The sequence below is a fragment of the Thamnophis sirtalis genome, unplaced genomic scaffold (genome assembly GCF_051295495.1).
Source record: "Thamnophis sirtalis isolate CommonGarterSnake01/CBP01778 unplaced genomic scaffold, rThaSir2_p1.2 scaffold_4, whole genome shotgun sequence".
Taxonomy (NCBI): domain Eukaryota; kingdom Metazoa; phylum Chordata; class Lepidosauria; order Squamata; family Natricidae; genus Thamnophis; species Thamnophis sirtalis.
The window spans coordinates 22,207,513-22,229,556 of record NW_028261384.1 but is presented as its reverse complement, the minus strand read 5'-3'; the positions used below and the strand labels follow the sequence as shown (position 1 = coordinate 22,229,556).

The window sequence follows — 22,044 nt, the reverse complement described above, 5'->3', positions numbered from 1 at the left end:
CATCAGGAGAAACTTTATCATCAATTACAAAACATCCATTTCTGAAACTGATGAGGCTGAGCATTCCTCATTTTAGCCCATTGGGAGGTTCCCTAGTTAGTTTCTAGAAAACAGACATATTTTCAAACTGCTAATTGGGCAATGCTATTTTTGTTTTATGTGGAACTTAGAAACATTTTTCCAAATAAATATGTTGGAATTTGGTATTATATTTTGCAGGTTGCCATTATCTCACTATTACAATTATCACTGTCACCAGCTTTTATTATTATAGCCAGATTTTTAGACTGCACCTGGCATTTTTTATTCAATTGTTGAGTCCTTCCCAAGGACTAGGGATAGGCAGATGTTATTGATGATGGTAAACGTATAGTCACTGAATATAAGCTGTTCCAAGTAAAGCTGCCTTTTGTAATTGACAGGTGAGATTTTGTCAATACTGATAGTATTCAAGTGGTGTTCCCGATGTTTTGTGATTGCACCCAGGTGGTACTATCTTTTGGGGGGGGCGGGTGGCCACAATCATTCTATTTCTATTTGCAGGTTTTTTTTTAATTTTGCAATTTTCTCCAGTTTTTCTCCTCTATTCTGCTGTCTCTAGGAACTGCCATATCCTTTAACCAGATTTTTTTTTGGGGGGGGGGGGGTTACTTACCAAGAATTTTAAGTCTGGACTGTTATGAGGCAGGTGCTTTGTCTATCTGAATTCTAAAATTCTAGATCACTTTAGCATCTTCATTTTCTATTACTTTGTCTATTTTGGTACCGCCAGTTCTTGCTTACGGGACAAATGGTATTTCTTGCAGATGTTCCAAGGCACTATTGTTGCTACTTGTCTTGCCATTGTTTATAGTTAGTCTGGATAATCTTCTTGCAGCACTATGATTATTTAATTAAACAATTCAAACATGAAACCAAGTGTTAAGTGCCAAAATGCTTTTCTATGGGCATCCCATCATCTGCATCCTATTGTCAACTTCTTCACACAGATTGTATGCTTTGTCAACCCAGTTTGGCTTAAATACTTATTTAATGACTGGGGTATGAACATAAATTGCCAAAGTTTAGCCAAACAATTTTTCAAATAAAATTGAACAATCTGCTAAAGTTATGCAGTTGGCATGCATAATACTTATTCTAAGCACTGTTATTTGGTAACTATAATTTGACACCATCCCTTAGGAAGAGACAGCACCACCTCTTGTTACTGTTGGAGAAATACAGACAGTCCAACAGGGTCAAAAGTTTCCTTAAAGAACAGACAGTCATCCACCCTGACTTTTACACTTCCTTAGAAGTTAATAAGGCAGCCATTGTTTTAGCGAGCTTCAAAATTAAATAGAACAATGATTTGTAATATGATAGTCTAAGACCATTAATTAAAACCAGAACTACATACCTGATATTCATAACAGGGCAGGGGTGACGAACATATTCACATGGCCCTATGAAAGGATTGGCTGTGGTGGTAGCTCAAAAACAGGTTGAGGAGGATACATTCCTTCACAACAGAAAATAATCCAGGGAGTAGGGTTACAAATATTGCAGATGGAAAGAAGGATCCAAAATGTTTTGGATGACATTCTAAACATAAAGAGGTCAGTCTCAAGATGGGCTCAGGGTTTGGTCATTGCATCTATGCAGTTTCCTTGGTTCTGAATTGGAAATGTTTGTCACTACCTTCTTTAGCAAACTTTTCTTTTATTTCCCAGACAAATTCTCAGTGAGCATCTTGTACTACATATGCTGCCAAACATTTTAAGAGGAAGCGTGTGCACTTCAAGTATATAGTAGTTGTGTGTGCAATTTTTATACTTCATTCTAGTAAAGAGGGGGTCCTGAGAATATTCCCCTGTGGCCTGAAACAAGGATTATGAAAAGCTATGAATGTGATTCTCCCATCCTTTTTACTCTTCTCTGAACTGCACTCATTTCTCTGTTGACACAGCAGCCACAAGCAAAGTGCTGAATTTAAATTCAAAATTGAGATATCAAATTTCTTGCCTTTATCCCTGATGGTGCACCCCCCAGGATTTGAGTGTGTTTGTCTGAAGGTTGAATTAAAACATAACCATAAATGGTACCAAGTTATCAAAACTGTTCCTAAAATTCTTCACAGCAAGTGGGCTGACCCATTCATCAGATTTTCTTCAAACTACTTAAGTGTTTGAGGCTCCGTTCCTATGCAAATACCAGGAAATAATATACACAAACATCATTTTCCTTCCCTCTCATGTTTGTTTTCCCAAACAGGATGAGAGGAACACAAAAGAGAATTGTTCATTGAGGAATTAAAACAGAAACAGTGCCACATAAGAATTTAGGGAGCTCATAAGGAAGGAACACTTGGGCTGATTGCACCAGACAATGAACACATTCTCTGTTGGATACTATTTTTTCTATTAGAAGCAGAAGGTGCAGTGGCAGCCTGAGGGTCCATTTAATATATGAGCAACATTTTTTTCAGAGGAATTATTTTCACTGCAGCTAAAAAGTGCTTCGGAGTTAGCTGTTAACATCTCATTTCTTGAATTAAAATGAGAATTGTTAATCAGGCATGAACAAGTAGCAGGCTAGGGGCTGTATCTTAGGCCCATCTTTTATCCCAATACTGTGATATTTGCTTTACTCACATGGTATTCTCTACGATATGCCCCCTGGGTGCTATTATTCCCTTTTACTCGCCATTTTCAATGATAGCTGTTTCCTGAGGGGACTGACTTATTTGTGTGCTAATTTAGTGACATAAAACTTGATAGCTCACCATGGAGATTGGGTTTAAAGTGAGAGAACTTTTTTGGCAAACCTTTTTTATATCTTTATCTCAAATAGAGGTGTTGGGGGGATGTAGAGAATTTGTAGGCAGCTATGAAACATAATCCAAACTTGATTTTTATACCCGTAAATGTATTTATCAGACTTCATAAAAAACTGAAGATTGACATAGTGGCATGTGGATGAAGGAGAAACTAAAATTATAAATATATTCAATTCCACTAAGCATATAAATGCATTGGCCTCTATTAGAGGCTTAATTACCTCCACAAAGAAATCTGCATTCTTGTATAGCAGCTCAGCAGCCTGACCTCTTTCAACTTCCTTCCACAATTGCTTTCTGTAGACTGCTTATGTCTGTCACACACTCAAGTTAAAAACAGAAATGATGAAATGGACGTTATATTTTTTTGTTTCAGCTGTTGCTACTTTTCTCATAACAATCATCACAAAACACAAGGCACTAGTTTGCCTTGTAAACACAGTATATAATTTATTGTGTGTGGCCAATGTGCAGTAATGCGTCTTCCTCTGTAATGCTTGCCATGTAAAGATGTCAGGATCCAAATCACAGTATCTAATAGGGTTGTGCAGTGCTTTGGATTTGATGAGAAAAGGATGCTTTGGAAAGCAACTTGTGCCAAAAGGAGCACATATCTACAACTCTTTCTACAACTCTTTAAAGCAGTTGTGTTTTGTCTGGGATTGTATGCCTTTTTTCCACAGCTGCCATTGGAGAAGAGCTGCAGAGAACAGCTGTTCATACCTTTTGTGCTCACAAAATACTTCTATGGAATTAAACCAAATCTCTGTGTGGCCCTAATATTAAAACTGAAGCCTTTAAAAAGTAAGAGGATAAACTGTATTAAAAGAGGAAAGGTTAAAGGCAGGTTAGAAAAGAGGAGAAAATAACCACAACTTTTTTAACTGGTTGTTCTTCAAACATTTTGTCTGTTCTTTGTTTTATATTTGCTACTGTTTTTAATGTTTATTATACTGTAAGCTGTCCAGAGTAGTTTGAAATGAGATGGGCAGCAAATAAATTTAATAAATAAACATGCTGACTTCAATGTCCAACATTTTCAGCTATCATGGCAAGAAAAAAGTTGAATCACACAATTTGGGTATTGCCAAGACAGTGGCTCTTTCCTAATGCATAGATCAAGCCATGCCATTTGATGCAAACTAGCACCCCACCTCAGGTTTTTTACATGCCAAAGAGTTTTATTTTTAACTGTTGCTTACAAGACAACTTTCCCATGTAGCCACTGAATTGCTTTGATTTTGTTTTTAAAAAACCCTCAAAATAGTCTTGTAGATTTGCTCCCTGCTGCCCCAGTTATGCTTCCTCTGAGTGCCTTCACAGGGCCTGGCCAATATCAACCCAGCATCAAGCAATCTGATACTCTAGGGGTGGGTGGGGAGTATAAGCCCTTTGGAGGAGAAGCAAACTTGTGGCTCTAAACACAACTGAGTATAGACTTGGTTTAAAAAAAATGCTCATAACCAGCAGTAACTGGCCAAGAACTAGTCAGACGCACCGAGCAAAAAAACAGAATAAAAAAAAAAACAATACTAATGCAAAGCATGATTGCCCACTGCCTACAATAGGTATGTTTTCTGCAAATTTTCTGAAGTTGGAGACTATATATTAAAAGACGACTCAAACCATCTTGTTAAGGCTTACCTATTAAGAGTAGCCAATTGCTTTGTGGCAGTGTACTCACATCAGAATCTTGATAATAGCACACACACAAAAAAACCAAAAAAAAAACCACCTAACAACAAAAAAAAACTGCTGAGTAGCAGTGAACATTATAACTGAGCCAAAGTAGTAAAATATGATTCTGAATATTTATATATATAACGGAACAGTAACGGCAACAGAAATGGTTCCCAATTGCCTGCTACATTTAGGCCAAAAATTTCTCCTGGCTTAGTTCCAGAAGAGGGAATGTTTTTGTTTTGGTGGAGTGAGACTAACCTAGGATTTGGCCCCTTAAAGGTAAATGGGAGGTCATCAAAACTCTAGAGTTTGCTGGGCTGGCTGAGCTATTCAATCTCTTACTCCATCTACTGTTCTTGCGTCCCAGGGAGCATGCTGGAAAGCTGAGGAGCTGACAGACAAGGAAACCAGGATTTGGAGTGAGGGAACAGTCTGTTTTCAAATCTGTAAAATCAGTATCAAAGTACTAAGGTGGAGTGGTCCCAGTATGCCTCAGTTATGGGCAATGTGTGACTGCCACTTTGTTGTTTAAAAGTTTTTTTTAAAAAGTCCGAAAAGTGCACTGAATTAATGCCAATGGAGCCCTTTTGGAATCCAGAAAAGATTAAACTGAAGGCTGGATGCAACACTTAGGGAAGGGGATAGCAGGGGGCATTCAATGAAGGCAGCATTCTGAAATGGATGCTATATGGGATTAGGCAAAAGCATAGGGAAAACCTAGGGCTCTGTGGACAGATAACGAGCCAGAAGTAGAAAAGGCCTTTTCTATTTTGCATTCTCCATGTAGCTCATCCATATTATCCATGTATCCATCCATCTTATGGCATGCTGGCTGGGGAATTCTGAGAGTTGAAGTTCACACATCTTTAAATTGCCAAGTTTTAAAAAAACACTGGTTTATCCCAAAGGAATAATTAAACAGGGTAGCCAAGTTTGATTTTTTTGTTGTAAAAGAAAAAAAGAAGAATCCTTGTCAAGCCAAAAAATTTTTGGTTGTTGTTGGTGTTTTTTTGCGGTCACTCATTCCAATGAAACTTTGTTCTTTTTATATCTTAGAGATTTCTATCCCACAACTTCTGCAGTCCAAAACAACATCAAGGGTAATAAGGAGTAGAAAAAGGGCTTCACCTTATTGGGATGCCAGAAACGTCTTTCTGGGGAAATAATTCTAAAACCAGGATGGCCATGACTGTCTGCTAGTTGAGGACACCCAGAACTGCTTCCAAATCCCCTCCCATGCATGAGTGCTGGATTTGGCTGTCCCATAGCAAACAGCTCAGCCTTCCCCATCTCACTTGAAATATAGTAGCTATATAAGTATAGGGCACGTTTATCCATAAGTGAAGAAATCATTAAGCAATCACTTATTATACAATGTGTAGCAATATATAAGAGCCAGTCCAGTCTAATGGTTAAGGTACCAGTCCTGCCTTAGTCATGAAAGCAAGGTGGGTGTCTTTGGGTCAATCACTCTCTCTCTCTCAGCCTAATCCACCTCACAGGATTGTTGATCTGAGGAAAATAGAAGGAAGAAGTTGTATAGGGAATGTTCACTGCCTTGAGTTATTGTAAAAATAATAAAGGCAGGAAACAAACAAACAAACAAACAAAGCATTATATCTAGTAGCCCATCATATTATGCAATCAGGAAATAGGACAAAACCAAATGTTTTAAAAATTAAAAATATAGTTCATTAAATACAGTTTAGTGCCTGCACATTGTTAGACATTCGGGCTCTGCTTAACAAGTAAGATTGGGAAGTGAGGGGTGGGGGAAGCTAAAACAATGTGTAAGTGGCCTGTAACATATATTTTCGTTCACTTGAACTTTAGCAGGAAATGAATATAAAGCTCACATTTCAGTGCCTAGTTGAGCATCCTGGGACAATTGATTAGTTGATAATAAGTGTCTGTCATCAGGCAATAAATCATACATTCAGGAAACGATAAAGAAAGCCTTTTTTGTCTGATGACAGACATTTGCAGGGAAAACTTTATATTTTTAGTTCAAAGAAAGGCAAAGAAAGGTTCTCTCTTTCAGCTTTCTTCCTGGAGTAGGATGGAACTTCCCTTGCAGAAAGTTGGGTAAAGTCATTTCTCCCATGAACATTTTAACGAAAGTGCACTTTAGTGTTCTTGACATCTACAGGAGGGTAGTAGCTGATTTATACTCATTGAGAAGCTGGCCATGATCAAATTGGAAAAGGTATTAAATGCATTTTGAAAGCTTGAGCTCCAAGTGTAAAATAAAATATTGCCAACCTGCCATTGACACACATGTTCCAAATTGCCTCTTGATCAGATATTGTTTTGTTTTGTTTTGTTTTTAAACTGAAGGTCATATATTTCAAGATAGGTTGCTTTGGACCTCAAGATTGCTATAGCAGAAGGAAAATTTTACAGGAGCCTATAAAACTTAAATATTTGGATAATTACTTCCTTTGATGTATACTTTATATGGATTATAATCTACACATCAGCTTTGACCATTGCAATGTATTTGGGATATATTTAGATCACAACACTCAAAATTCTCAGGCAGGGTGCCCAGAAACTAGGAGCTACGGGTCTAAGACATCTGGAGGGCATGATCTTAGAGAAGGCTGATATACGGTTTGAGAATAAATCAAACAGCCAGTCAAGGCCATTTTATTACTGTATTCCATTTTGCAAAACTTACTCATCTTTTTCCAAATACTTAAACTATCTCCGGAGACAAAATGTATATGACCTGATACAAATCTTTATACAGCAGATATTAAAAAGTTAGGCTTTCAATGGTTTGACAAGGTTGATAAAGAAAAGATATTTATTGCAATTGAAAAAGAAAATAATGTTTGCAAATAACAGTCCATTTGACATATTTGATAAGGCTGAAGTCTTTAGGGAAGAATCACTAATGTAAAGTGATATTTATAAGTTTCCCTACATACAATATAGAGAAAAGGATAGTCAACAGTAATTATATCAGTAGCAACTACTTCCGTGGGGAAGTTAATTATGGATATGGCTACATCACAGACTGAATCTGGTAGAAAGGCCCTAAGGCATGTTGGAAGTTTGAGGGAATCTAGAAACATGGAACAACGATCTATACACACCTTCTGCAAATTGTAATTTTTAACATTCTTTGGAAAAATCCATGATTCTAAAATTGATAATCAGAATCTAGCATGGATTTGCAGTGTAGCAGTACCACGAGTTAAAAACTGGACATGACCAAAGATAGTGTAATGAAGAAGAAAATGCCTATTTGTTTTAAATTGGTTTAGTATAACTAGTTGTGAGTTTTAAGACTTGAACTTGTATTTGGATCACTATGTATTTCTAATCAAATTAATTGATCTTGTTGGTACAGGACAGGTAGTATTAAAGTACAGGAATTTGGGGGAATGTTGGGAGTGTGTAGAAAAGCAGATGTGTTTGAAGTCCTTGTATAGTTCCAGATATGAAACTGGCCTATATGAATATAGTTTTCTTGATATTTTTGAGCACTTAACTAAGGAAAATCATAATAATGGAATGATTAGACAGACTTAGCTCAACACATTAGTGAGAAATTGTACAGCCGTATACAATGAAAGGAAATACATTTGTTATAGCATTCCAAACAAGAAGGAAGCATTATTAGATTTATAACACTTTTGGACATATAGTGATATATTTGGATTATGCCAAATATATCCAGTGGAAGTGATAAAATAAAAAATATTTTTTAAAATACAGTAATGAAGGCAAATGCTAAAATATCATACACCTTTTGACTTTATATTTCACTTTTGCATCCATTTATTTTTGATTAGGTATGCCACACTAGCACAAATAACTGAAAATATAGATTTCGGAGACATTCTCAATCATCATTTGCTCATCAATTTGAGCTAGCATACAGTACATTAGACAGAAAAAGCTGACAGGGCCCTGATAAAAGCTGCTTGGAGTTTCAGCCATACTTAGCTTTCTCTGTAGCCAAAGCCAGCCTGCGGATGTTTGCTATGCAACCAGCTGCTGCTTCCTGAAGAGTTTCATCCGTAGAGCCTGCCATACCCAGCAGAAGCTTGTTAAAAATAAAAGTGCAGGGGGAAAAATGAGAAAGGGTTCCAAACCAAAAACATTACACTAAAAATAAATTATTTTAAAATAACACGCCTGCAGAAATCCATCCAATAATGAATGAAAATAGCCATGTGTTTCACATTCTGGAATCAGCTGCTCAAAGCTGGATTTTCAATAGCCTCTTTCGAGAAAATACACTAGCCAAAAGCACAACACGTTTAAAAAAGAATGGAATAAATGCATTTAAGACAAGATAAGTATCAGGGGAAAAAACATTCAGACCAATCCTGTTATACACACAGACATAATAAAAAATATTACATTGGTATTGTAGTGGCAAATGCTCAGGATTGGCATTTAAGCAACATCATTTTGGATGTTGGCCTTTCAAAAAAGTTCCAAGTTTTCCCACTTCCAATGGAAACATTCTGAAAGTTTAGATGCTCCTGTATATTAATGGCTGTATTTAAAAAACTCTTGCTCTTAGCAATAGAACTTCAATCCGGTTTTTGTTAGAATGTTGGCCAATAGATTTATGTCGTCTATGGGGAGTAAATAGTTCCAAAAATTGAAATACACTCTGATCATTCAAAACCTAAATCTATTTTAAACAGTGTACAGAGACTACTAACTCTGTTCAAACACTGAACAATTCGTCAGGACTAGGAATTTTTAAAAAGTGGACTTTAAATTTATGATAAAATAAAAAACAAACCAGTTATCTTATTTTTGTCTTTCTTTCTGAAAGAAGATGGCAGGGATTATCAGTCTGTAGGTAGGGGGAAGAAAAAGCCCAAACCAGCAAAAGATTGGAAAATCAGAAGGAAATAAATTTATCTAATGGTCTGATCTGAACAGTTTCTTTTCTTAGATTTATTTTGTTTTATCACTTAGCATGTGTATGTGCATTTCTTCCTGAAAGATTATGAATTAAGGCATGTAGGAGTAAGAATGTTTTCTCCTATTTTCTTCAAGTCTCAGCTGAGTTCTAAATTTAAAAAAAAAACCTTTATATACAACTGGAAATTTAGCTTTCAACTTTTTAGTGTATCTAGGGGCAAACCCAACATTCTACCACCATCTTGACTTTTTTGATTACTTAAGCCTATATATTCAGTTCCTCTGCTAGCTATAAAATGGCAAGAAAACAGAGTAAGTTTCCACTCTTTTGCTCCTGAATAAATGTACACCAAGAGATTTTCTCTGTAAAAGATTAGCAGCCCAGCTATAAAACAAGCTCTCCGCAAGAGTGGGTGAGAGCACAAGAATAAGGATTATAGGGGACTCTGCTTAAGTTAGCTATCCATTATAATCTCAGGCATGCACTGCAACTGTGTGCCATATTCATCACCCAATATACACATTTCATGGAAAGCAGCGTGGTCAATTCAGATTTAAGAAAGTCTCCTAATTTTTATTATGGCAACCGCAGGATTTTAAAGCATGTAGCCTTAATTAAAAAATATTTTTCAATCTGTAGCTTTTAGTGTTCTGAATATAAACAACATTGAATTCAACCACAAAAACATGTTACCATTCAATGCTTATGTATATTTTTATACTGCTGCATTATGAAACTTTTATGAGTAGCTACATATACAAGCAGAAAGTTAACACAAATGTAAATACTAATCACTACCATTCATTAGCCTTACAACTGTTGGGAGACAGGAAATCTAACTGCACACATCTGAGATATGCTTATGAAGATCAATTTTATATTTTAGGAAGTATTTGTGTAGAATGTAAGCATCTTGTCAGTCACCTCTCTTTCTCTGATCTTTAGGTGTCACCATAAAACATTCAAGCTTTTGCTTCACCTCCATTTTTTAGTTTGTACATGTTTACCATAGAATCACAACAGATAATCCTCAATTTACAACCACAATTAAGACCAAAATTTCAATTGGTAAGTAAGTAGTGGTGGGTTCCGGCTTCCGTTGCAATTGGTATGCTGCAATGGGGCTGGGCGTCCACCATGTGCATAGCGCGCGCATGCGTACCCACTGCCTGCGGTGCTCCAGCTGCTTGGCGGAGAGTCGCTTAGGCACCACATGCCCCTTGTGTGTGCGCAAATGCCCCGGTCAGTTCAAATAGTGGTAAGGAGAGTGGGTGGGTGGGTGGGCCCTCCGGAGCACCATACTGGAATGGTACCCGGTGCTCCCAGCAGGCACCAGTACGTCTGTACCAGGGCATACCAGTCGCATCCCACTACTGTAAGTATGGCAGTGAAGTAAGTTTTGCCTGATTTTACGTGTTTTTTTGTCACAGTTGTTAAGCAAATCACTGCAGTTGCTGTGAATCATGCTATTGATTCACTTAATGGGCCACATCTGGCTTCCTCCATTGACTTTGCCTGTTGGAAGTTAGCTGGGAAGGTCACAAATGTATCACGTGACTCTAGGACCATGAATGTAATGAGTACCTGCCAAGTATCCAAATTTTGATCACATAGTCATGAGATCCTGGAACCATCGTAAATATGAAAAACAGCCATAAGCCATTTTTTCCAGTGTCATTGTAACTTTGAGCGATCACTAAATGAATGATTGCAAGGAGTACCTGTGTTACACGTGTTACAAACTTCTGTAATGCAGTTCACAGAATCACAGGATTTTGAGAAGCAAAGTTTTCAGGAAAAGTTATTGTTTGCCCTGAGTCAATTGAATTAATTTGAATGAGAAAAAGCAAGTTTTGCTTTAATCCCAAATAGCATCAGCAGACTTCATTCAAGGGCAAATGCCAACATTACTGCAAGGAAGTAAGATACTACAGTAGCAATATGTGATTCTATTGCTACTGTAGTATCTTACAATCTAGAATCACAATCTCAGGTGAGTCAAAGCATCAAACCAAGTGATTAAAAATGTTGTTTATATGAGTCTAAAATAACATCAAGCACCTAGTAACAATTGATGGGTGTCGGAAATTGATCAGACAGCTCTGGCTCCAGCTGATGGATAAATTATTCCTTTCTATATTGATAAAGCAAGCTCAAAAACTTTTAGATTTTCAGGTAATCCATTTACTTGTGTTTGAAAATTCTCCCAATTGCTGATATTGAAATACTTTGAGATGTAAAGCAAGACACTTGATTATAGATTTATAATCTATAGCTATAATGTCCTTTGTAGATAACCATTCAGTCATTATTCTCCATCTCCCTTTTTGAACTGTTCACAAAATATGTCTATTGAAAAATGATTTGGTAAATGAGGGAGAATAGAGTATTATATACAATATATCCCTATACAGTCAATGCTCATCTCCTCCAAAGAAAGGAGTTAGTTTCTTTCTCTTTTACACATGCATAATCAAGCTGTTAATACATAATTGTAATAAGAACAATAGGGTTGTATAGAAGTGCACACAGCCTGTGGAACCTTGTTCCATTGTTGAAGCTATTTTTGAAAAAGTTTGAGATGGGGATTTTTGAGTACAGCCCTTTGCTGTACTCACAGAAAAATAAACTTTTTGTAGGAAAAATTGAATCTCAGAGTTAGCACCTCTTGGTAGTATTGCCCTCAAGGATAAGAGGTGTGTTTGACTGGGGAAAACTGCATGTTTTCAATTACAGAAAACTTTTATCATCTTTAAAGTCGGGGAGTTTGTCTCATGGAGTTGGAATGCAAATTGAGAGTTAACTAGGCATTCCATGGCTCACCTAACTACTTTATGAAGAAAAACTAAACATGTGAAGAGTTGAATGAACTGCATTTTGAGTACAATGTCGCTATTGCTATAGAAATATTTAACTGGCCTGATTTGTCTTGTGATTATTTAAAATTGATACTCTTTCAACTGGACAGGAATTACATTAAAGTAATCTGTTTGATACATGGTGGTATTTGTACCTGAACAACCTTCAAACTCAATATGTTTGTGAAAAATGCAATACACAAATAAATTGATTTTGACACTAATTATATGAACCCAACTAACAGGCTCCTAATCAAGGCACAGCTGTTAATAATTTGTTGTTATTATGGAATGAACATGACTCCAGAGTTGCAAATCAGTTTTACCAAATACAGAGCCTATTGAATGTTATCAATGACATGAATAAGGTGCTTTAAGAGCCTAGCATTGCTATGCTTCGTTGATAGATAATGTAACACACAACTTGGTGTGGCTTTTTCCCATAAACCACTTGTGTTTTCTGAAGTGCCTTCCTCCATTCAGTTCCTGAAAGTCATCTCCTGTTTTTATTTTCTGCCACAATCTGCAGTTCTGATGAGCTTTCAACTATCACATATTGCTTCATGAAGCAATTTCCCTATGAATCCAACAGATGAATTAAAGGCAGACATATAATCATATGCCTGACTTAAAACCAAAGTTATGTATGTACATAGAGTAACTACAATGATTTCCATAAAGTTTGACATGAAACAAGGAAAATACTATTTATTATTATAGACTGTATATTCACAGATCATCTTTTGTTTTCTTACTATCTTAATAAATCTCAAACATAACTGCTATATATATAGTGATGCCAATAAAAGAAAATATTTGTAGTTCGGGTTTAAAACATTCTTATCATGTTCTTGTGATCAAAAGCATTATTATTTCTCCTCTCCTAAAACATGTTATTTAGTAGCATTAAATGATTTTTTAAAAAAATCAGATAAGTCTCTATGGAGATTTTCAATCATCCAGTCATGGTTGGTCCAAAAATATTTTTCAAAATGCAATTGGAGGAAAATTGAAATATTTTCAAGGAAAAAACAAGAAAATCCACTTGCCTTTTGAAAAGCATTTCTGGGACTATCAGACAAGTCTCTTTTTAAATAATTCCATTTATCTCATTTATTTTCCATATTTCCATTTTTTTTAAAAAAATACACCTAATGCATTTTAGAATTTTGAAAAAGTGATTTAATGAGCATATGATGTGGTACATTCAACAGGGATTTTTCTTTAACAAAGTATCAACCAGAGTTAATTGATAAAGTCATCTAATAAATCCTTATTAAAAATTCCAACCTTTAGTTGGTGTGAAGCTTTATCAAGATAACATGCCTCATTTATATCTTCTCCAGTTTTGTAGATCTATACACATTATATAGATTATACATAAATGACTTCATTTTAAATAAGCTGGAAATTAATTTGGTTAATACTACCACAACTTCATATGCAAAATATTAGAAATCCTATAAATCCTAATGTTAAAGAAAAAATTAGAAATAAAATTTCCAAAGGCTAAATAAACACTGAGAGGAAATGGGAGAATAAATGCAATTTACAAAATGTAGAAGAACAGAGTTAGAAGGGACTTTGAAGACCTTCTAGTCTAACTTCCTTCTCAAGCAGGTGACCCTATAACATTCTGGCTGTCTAATCTCTTCTAATTTGAATTAGTCTCTTTTGTTAAATTTGCCAAAACAATGAACAAAATGCAATGGTGAAGTGAAGAGATCGAAATGAGATTTGCTTTAAAAGATCTCTTATTTCAAAGGAATTATGTCTGCCTATTGTGGAATGAGCTTGGATCCAAGAAATTAGGAGGTTGAGAATTTAACAAACTGGAAATACAGATTAAATCACTTTCTTGTTACTTTTCATAACATATGCATAACTAAAATACATTCATTAAAAAACAATTGTTTTAATACAATTTAAAAATTGTTTGTTCTGATTTTCCAGGCAAAGATTGGACCTAGAGACCACTGATAACCTGGAGACTACAGATTTTACATGCAAAATGTTCCCAGTTTAGTCCTTTGGAATCTCTGGTTTGTATGACAAACTTTCTTTTCTGAAAACTACCAATCAGAGGTAACTTAGTTACCTAAATAAATATCATGTCCTCATCAATGAATTTATAAATGTATAAATATAAAGCTTCATAAATACATAATAAGATTACATATATTGCCTAAAATAGATACTATTATTATTCTTAAGTGATTCTAGAAATTACTGTATTAATTTTTCTTTTTCAATTCAATGATTGCTTGTTTCTCAAAGATGTTGAATTTCTTGACTTTCTAATTAGGAAGGAAATTGACTTTTTAGCTGTATTCCAAAAAGTTACATACATAAAAAATCCTGCCTTGAATAAAAACATATGGTCAAAATCCATCCAAAGAAGTATCAATCTAGATAGAATCTGTGCTTGTTTTCAGCAATCAAAGCCTGGAACTATTTGAGACATCCAAGTGTGTTATTTTGCACATATAAATTGCTCCTTAAAAGCTTCTGTTTCAATTAAATGATAAATAATACATGTGGATAACCCAAAACTAAATAGGATTAGAACTGAGTTACCATTGCATTGCTAGTTAACTCCATTCTTTTTTTTCTTCTCAACTAATAAAAGGATAACATAATATTTGGAATATATATTGTATGTTGTTGGAAAGAACTAGGCCTTGAAATATCATGGTCAAAAGTGAACAGATTCCAGTTGAAAATCCCATGTGGGCTGGAACCTAACTTCTGGCATATAATCTAAGGAATAGTTAAACCAAATTCTTCACTCTATAAGCAGAAGATGGCTGGTTGCCTTCTGTTTTTTTCTTCTTAAAAGTTACGAAATGTTCACTAATATTGCTAATGGTGGTAAAAGTGAATTAAGGTTCATTTCTAAAACTTGAGATTCAGGAATTTTGAAGGATAAGAAAAATATCATTTGTGTTCAAACTAGACAATTACTTATTACTTTTATTATCTGGTGCCCTATTTCAATGTATAAAAAATATGCAACTGGATAAAATATTAAAATAACAATTTTTAAAAGAAAACTACCAATAAAAACCTACATTAAAAGGTGCAGTGTGATTTAATCAATAGCTCAATTAACAATAGGATATTATAGACTTGATTGTAGCAGTGATGGGTGCATTATTGGAAGACTGAATAGGCAGACTGAGGATAGATCATATTGAAGAAGTTCTATCTCCATGGTAAATAAAATTCAACATTGATTTGATGGCACATAATCAACAACCATGTATTTGACCCTGCAATATGTATAAACAAAATTATGACATCAAAAAATCCTGATACTAAAAAAAGGAAAAGGGAAAAAAATCATTAAAATTTATGCAAAATTGACAAGTTGAAAGTAAGTCAAATTCAGGTATTGCAGACTTCCAACTTTAAGGGATCACAAATATTATGAGAAAATTCTGCCATCTGTAGACTAATTCTGAAAGGAAGCATTGCAAAATCCATCTTGTGGCCTTATTCAGCCCTAAATTGCCCTACCAGCTGCTACATTTCAACACTCATCCAAGACTGGAGATTTTTAAAGATGTTGTATGACCGAAAGACTGCAAATAAATGTACATCCATCATTTTCTCGGAGTTGCCAAACAACAAGCCGGCAAAGAAGCAACAAGGAATGAAATGCATTCCTTCCTTTCTTTTGCATCTACAAAGGCATGAAGATTTTTTTTAAAAAATAAAACCTGTTCCATCGCCAGTTTCCTTTGTATAAAACTAAATGTCTAACAGCTGCTTTTGGTACATAAAAACAAACAAACATTTGAAATGTGTAAAAATATCCTATAATATGATGTACTATCAAATAAATGGTAAAATCTAGTGTCTGTAGGAATCTTACCAAGAACCCAGTAAGTCATTTTGAAAGAAGATATTGACAAGTGTGTTCTGATGGTTAATTACTACAGCCAGCCGCCAGAGCTTTAATTCAATACATACAATATTCAGCTAATTGGTAAAATTAAACTTGCTGTTTTCAGGCAGAAATGTATCATATTTTTAATGATTGCCAAAAAAGGCTAGTCAAGAAGTCTGAAATACATTATTATTGTTTTTTCTTATGTTCAGCTTCTGTGAATGCTCTTTTTTCCCCTCAAGGAAACTATTTTTGCTCAGCTCATTGCCAAAAATAATTACCTGGCACCTTGCCTCAGTGTGCTCAGTCTGCTATCTGCCAGTGAAAAGAAATTCATTTTATTAGCTGTACAATTATATTTTAAGGTAGCACTGTTTACCAATAGTATTCCTTGGGGAGTTTTGCTTTTTACCTACCTCAGGTTAATTGAGATGGGCATGCCAATTGCATAGTGGGTTTTCTTATAGCTAACATTCCTCTTTGCTCCTAAAAAGCTACATATGTGGACCAGGGGATTTTCTGTGGCTGTATGGAAAATCAGTGAGTCCTCTATGGATGTGTAGAAATGTTTTCCAGTTGTGCACTGGGATCTCTGGATCCCAGCCTGACTTTTCTACAAAGTCTCCTGAACTGGAATTTGTTTTTAGACAATTGCAAGAAGCTGCTCAATGTATTTTCTGTGGTTTGGATAAAAGTGCCAAGTCAGAAAAAAGGACATTCCCTACATTCTCTAAAGCAAGATAAATACAGAAGAGAAACCTAGATGAAAGATGGAACTGTTATCTATGGCTCATGCCAGATTCTTTGGTTTTTTGGCAAATTCTGTTAAAGTTGGAAGAGTCAAAGAGCTACAACCTTTTCCATTAAAATTCAGCGTATATGTTAGGGTTTAGCATACCTTGTTTATACATTTTGAACCCTCAAAACTATCTATTTAAAAATGCTTTAATGATTCCTTCTGCATACATTGGCTGCAGCTCCACTTATTTGAAATGGCTCATTTATCACTAAAAGAGCTGCAGGGCACAGCTTCTGTTGAACTGCTCCAACAAACCTACAGCTTAGTGGGACAGGCTTCTTTTTAGAAAACTAAAAGATATTCAGAACATGCCAAGTAGAAGATGCCAACGTACAGGGTTCCCCCACCCCCAAATGTTCCTAAATTAAAAAGTTACCAAAGGGGAGACTAACAACAATAATAAAATCATCAAAATTATTGTTCCTTACTAGGAATTAGACTAGAAATAACGTATCTCACATGTTATTATTTTAAAAAAAAATAATGATGTATACTAAATGTATACTAAATGTACTTGTCAGCTTATCAGTGGGAATATTTGTGATAGCCACAGGCAAAACCTGACTGAAACACACAGTTGTTATTGCAACAGAAGTTTCATGGAATATTTGTCATGTCTGTTATAGTTTGTTTATATATATATACATACACATACATACATACATACATACATACATACATAATATACATACATACATACATACGAATTTTTATTATAATAGCAAAATCTAATGCAAACTAAACCTAAAAAAAAGAGAAAAGAAATATGTTTCAAGGAAAAATAAAAATAAAGAGAGTCAGCCTAGACATAATAGAATATTACGAGGCACATCCAGAAAAACAAATGGTACTGGTTTTCCTTGATGCACAAAAAGTATTCAACAATGTAATTTGGAAATTTATTATAACACTATTAGACAAGATGAAATTCGGAGAAAAATTTACAAAAATGATAGAAAAACTTTATAACAGTCAGACAGCCAAAGTTCTAATGAATGGAGAACTAACACAAGATCGAAATAAAAAAGGGAGTTAGACAGGGATGCCCCCTCTCTCCTTCGCTGTTTATAGTAACTCTGGACATTTTATTAAATGAAATTAGGAAGGACCAGGGAATAAAAGGTTTGAGACTCAAAAATGAAGAATATAAGACCCAAGCCTATGCTTAGTATTTGTTGATATATGCATGTGTAAAGGAGAAACAAACTAACTCATTTCTTTAGAGATGAGGTTCCATTAGAATCTAATCTGAAATGAATTCAAAAATTAGAAGAATATGGCGAAGTGGCAGGACTAAAAATCAATAAAGGCAAAACAAAATGATAACCAAGAACATGACAAAAAAGCAAGAAGAGGAACTGGAATTAGCAACTAGAATGCAAATAATTAAGAAAGTGAAATACTTGGGGATCTGGGTGTTGGCAAAATGTTCCACAATTAAAGACAATAATTATAATAAACTAGTGACACAAATAAAGAAAGATTTAGAAAGCTGGAAAAATATTCAGCTATCATTAATGGGACATATAGCCACAGTCAAAATGAATATTTTATCAAGAATCTTATTCTTGTTGCAAACCGCATCAATTAACCTGGGTAAAACTTTCTTTCAAGAATTAAGCAAAATAACCACTAGATTCATTTGGCAAGGACGAAAAGCGAGGATTAAACTAAAGTCAATGCAAGACAGCAAGGAGAGTGGAGGTTTAGCACTTCCAAATTGGGAATTATATACATTAGCAGTAACAATAACATGGGTGAAGGATTGGATAGAGTTAAAGAATAAAAAAAAAATGATTTTAGAAGGCCATGATTTGCAAGCAGGCTGGCATACATTCCTATGGGGTGATAAAAATAAAACGCACAAATACTTTCAAAAACATTTAATTAGAAGAATGTTATTGCAAAAAATCCACTATGTGAAAATCCCGAATTGGCTATCACCGACAGAAAGGACGATCCATCCAAATTTTATAGATATGAATAAAATGCTAAGATACAGAGACTTAATTGACGGACAGGGAAATTTAAAACAGTTGAAGAATTGGCAGAACAAAACATGATAATTGATTGGCTAACCTACTTGCCTAACCTAAATCAAAAGTAAACACAATAATGATACTAAATTATATGACATCGAAACAGAACCACACGAATTGGATCAAATAATTCAAAGCTCAGATAGAAAGATGATAGGGAGAATATACAAATTTCTTAAAGCATAAAATGGAAGAGGAAATTGTGAAAGAACAAATGATAAAATGGGCACAGAACTTTGGCTATAATATTGAATTAGATAAATGGGAAAAATTTTGGGGAACAAACTTAAAAATGACACTATCGGTTGCACACAAGGAAAACCAGTACAAAATGTTTTACAGATGGCACCTGGCACCAACAAGGTTAGCTAAAATCTCAATAAATAGCTCCCCAAAATGTTGGAAATGTTGGAAAAAGATACAAGCCTATAAAATCCATGTTTACAATGGATTTTTACAATGAAATATTTTTACAGTGAAAATGCTGAAAGCGAGTTTGGAACAATGCAGTCATGAATTGGTAGCTACAATATTAACAATGTCAATAATGTTATCTGCTTCTATACATAGGTTATACTGTAGATGTTATTGAAGAAATGACCTGTAGAACAAATTTAATTTAAATTAATAAAAATGGTATCAAAAGTAGATTTACAACTGACAGCTCAAAAAATGATTTGGAAAAGTATCTTTTAACGGATCTACTTGTACTGATCTTTGACCGTAATAAACATTTGACTGATTGACTGACTGGCACTGGATCTACAAAACAAATTGGTGAAGTTTTAAAAGGGGAATACAAATGATAATCCAAAGGAGTATCCTAGACCTAGATAATTTTTCCGATTCTTGTTAAAGTCTTGAAAAACTCTGTGCAATAGGACAAACAAAAAATAAAAATAATTCAAATTCTATCACAATATTTGAATGAACTAAAGATTAAGTCTATTAGAAGTACACCTGGTCATCAACCCTCAACCATTCATATAATGGCCATTCAAAGTTACAAGAGCTGAAAAAAGTGACTTACTACCAGTTCTTGTACTTATGACCTTCACAGCATTCCTGTAGTCACGTGCTCAAAATTCATGTACTTGGCAACTGATATGTATGATGGTTACAATGTGCTGGGATCATGTGATTGATATTTATTCCCTTCCCAGGTGGTTCTGGATGAACAAGGTTAATGGGAGACTGCATTTGTTTAATGCTTGCACAACTTATTTAACATTTGTGGTGATTCACTTAATGACAGCAGCAAAAAGACTGTAAAATCTTCAGAGCAATATTCAATAGTGATGAATATTGAACTGGTTTAATTAAATATGTTGTCAGTGACCAGACTTGGTCAGTGACCATCAATCTGTTTTAATGAATGTGGAACACTGGGTTGTATTAGAAAGTTTTTTCTGTTCATTGGAAGTCATGAACTTGGTCACAGTGGTTTTATTTATGGATAGACAGATTTAAACTGATTAATAGTTACAAGCCATGATCCTCAACAACTACTAAACTAATCACTATCTATAATGAATCTAGCAATAATGCAGACACCAACATTCCAGTTGTGGTATGAGAATTTAAAAAAAGGAAACGGGTAGATAAAGGATGAAAAGCTAGGAGCATTATTCAAGACATCCCACTGTTTAAAGGAAGCATTAATAAAATACCAAGAAGTTGCCAAAAATCTCTTGCTGTAATACTCTGTACTTCTTTCCGCCAAATTATAATTGTGCAATAGCTCCCCACAAAAGCATAAGCAATGATAGAGTTTGTCTTCTAGCCTCATTACTATGAATTCTTGATGGGAGACTATAAGAAAAATCCTAGGATGTGTTATAAACTTGAATAAAAATATATGACAACATAGAAGGCAAAAATTCTAAGAAATTTAGCTTGATTTGTGATTGAGACACACACACACACACACACACACACCACATATATAACGTTCTCCAGAAAATGTAAAGGATTGACATATTTGCCATTTGATTTCTTGATTTTTTAGTCTAAGCTACAATCCTAGGATTTTTCTCCTAGTTTCCCATCTAAGTACTAACCAAATATTACCCTGCTTAGTTTTTTTAAGATAAGACAATCATTTGCTTCTGCCATCTACTGAATCCTGAATTAAAAAGAGGTCTGCATAAGGCATGATTATTCTATGTATGATTCCTATAGTTTTATTGCTCCATCAATTCTTGCAGCTAACCATCCATCTTGTTTCACAGCCTGATGACAAATCACTGCTACTTACAATATTGTTGGTACATAGGACAGCAGCACCACTATCTGTCCATTATTATGCAATGCTCATAGCTACTGGTATGTTTTATTGCAAAAAAAAGGCTCCCATATTATATGCAGCATACAACTAACTTTTTAAAGCAAACAAAAGGAGGCATGAAAGTATTCAAATTAAATAGAGAATGCTACTTATATAAATAGGTCCATATTCTAGCGTGACTAATTTCTATAAAATTAAAATAAATTTCTCTAATTCCTTAGTGAAAAAGACTTAAGATTAGTCCACATATTAAAGATCAATTCTCAAACAGTATGGAAAATTGCCATCCTATCTGGTGCCAGAAACTGAGGTTTTCAGATTGTAAAAAGTTTTTAAAATCAGTTATATGTATACTATAAAAGTCCATTTTTCTTATTGAAGTAGGATAAAAGGACTTATTCATTATTTTGAGTTTTCCAAAGTTGAATGTTATGTAACATGATTTTAAACCTTTGAATCAATTATAAAATTCTTTTAGTAGTAATTAATGACATCTATTCAGACATTCAAGTGTGATAATATTGCTGTGAGGCAAAGTGCAATATAGTTTAGCTAACTTACAATGGAATGAGGAATTCTGAGGGATAGCAGGGCCACATTTTTTTTCTAGTTACATGCAGAGAAACTAAAAAGGTAAAAGCTAACATAAACGGTATACTACATTAAGTATAAAAAGGCCAAGAAGATAGGCGTAGAGGAGAACATTGTTAAGTGCCTACGAGTAAGAATATTGTGCAATTTGAATTCTATCGTAGAGAAGGTAATTTCTGA

The 22,044-nt window shown here is 34.6% G+C and overlaps 1 protein-coding gene across 2 annotated transcripts in view; it reads right to left on the bottom strand.

The window, feature by feature from the left end:
* Positions 1-7,296: 7,296 nt before the first annotated feature.
* Positions 7,297-22,044, bottom strand: part of ODAD2 (outer dynein arm docking complex subunit 2) — an 80,560-nt gene continuing 65,812 nt past the window's right edge. For both annotated transcript variants that reach the window (XM_087712587.1, XM_087712588.1), the window contains one exon: positions 7,297-8,558. In XM_087712587.1, the coding sequence (XP_087568713.1) occupies positions 8,445-8,558 (114 nt within the window). In that variant the 3' untranslated portion in view covers positions 7,297-8,444. The remainder of the gene's footprint in view (positions 8,559-22,044) is intronic.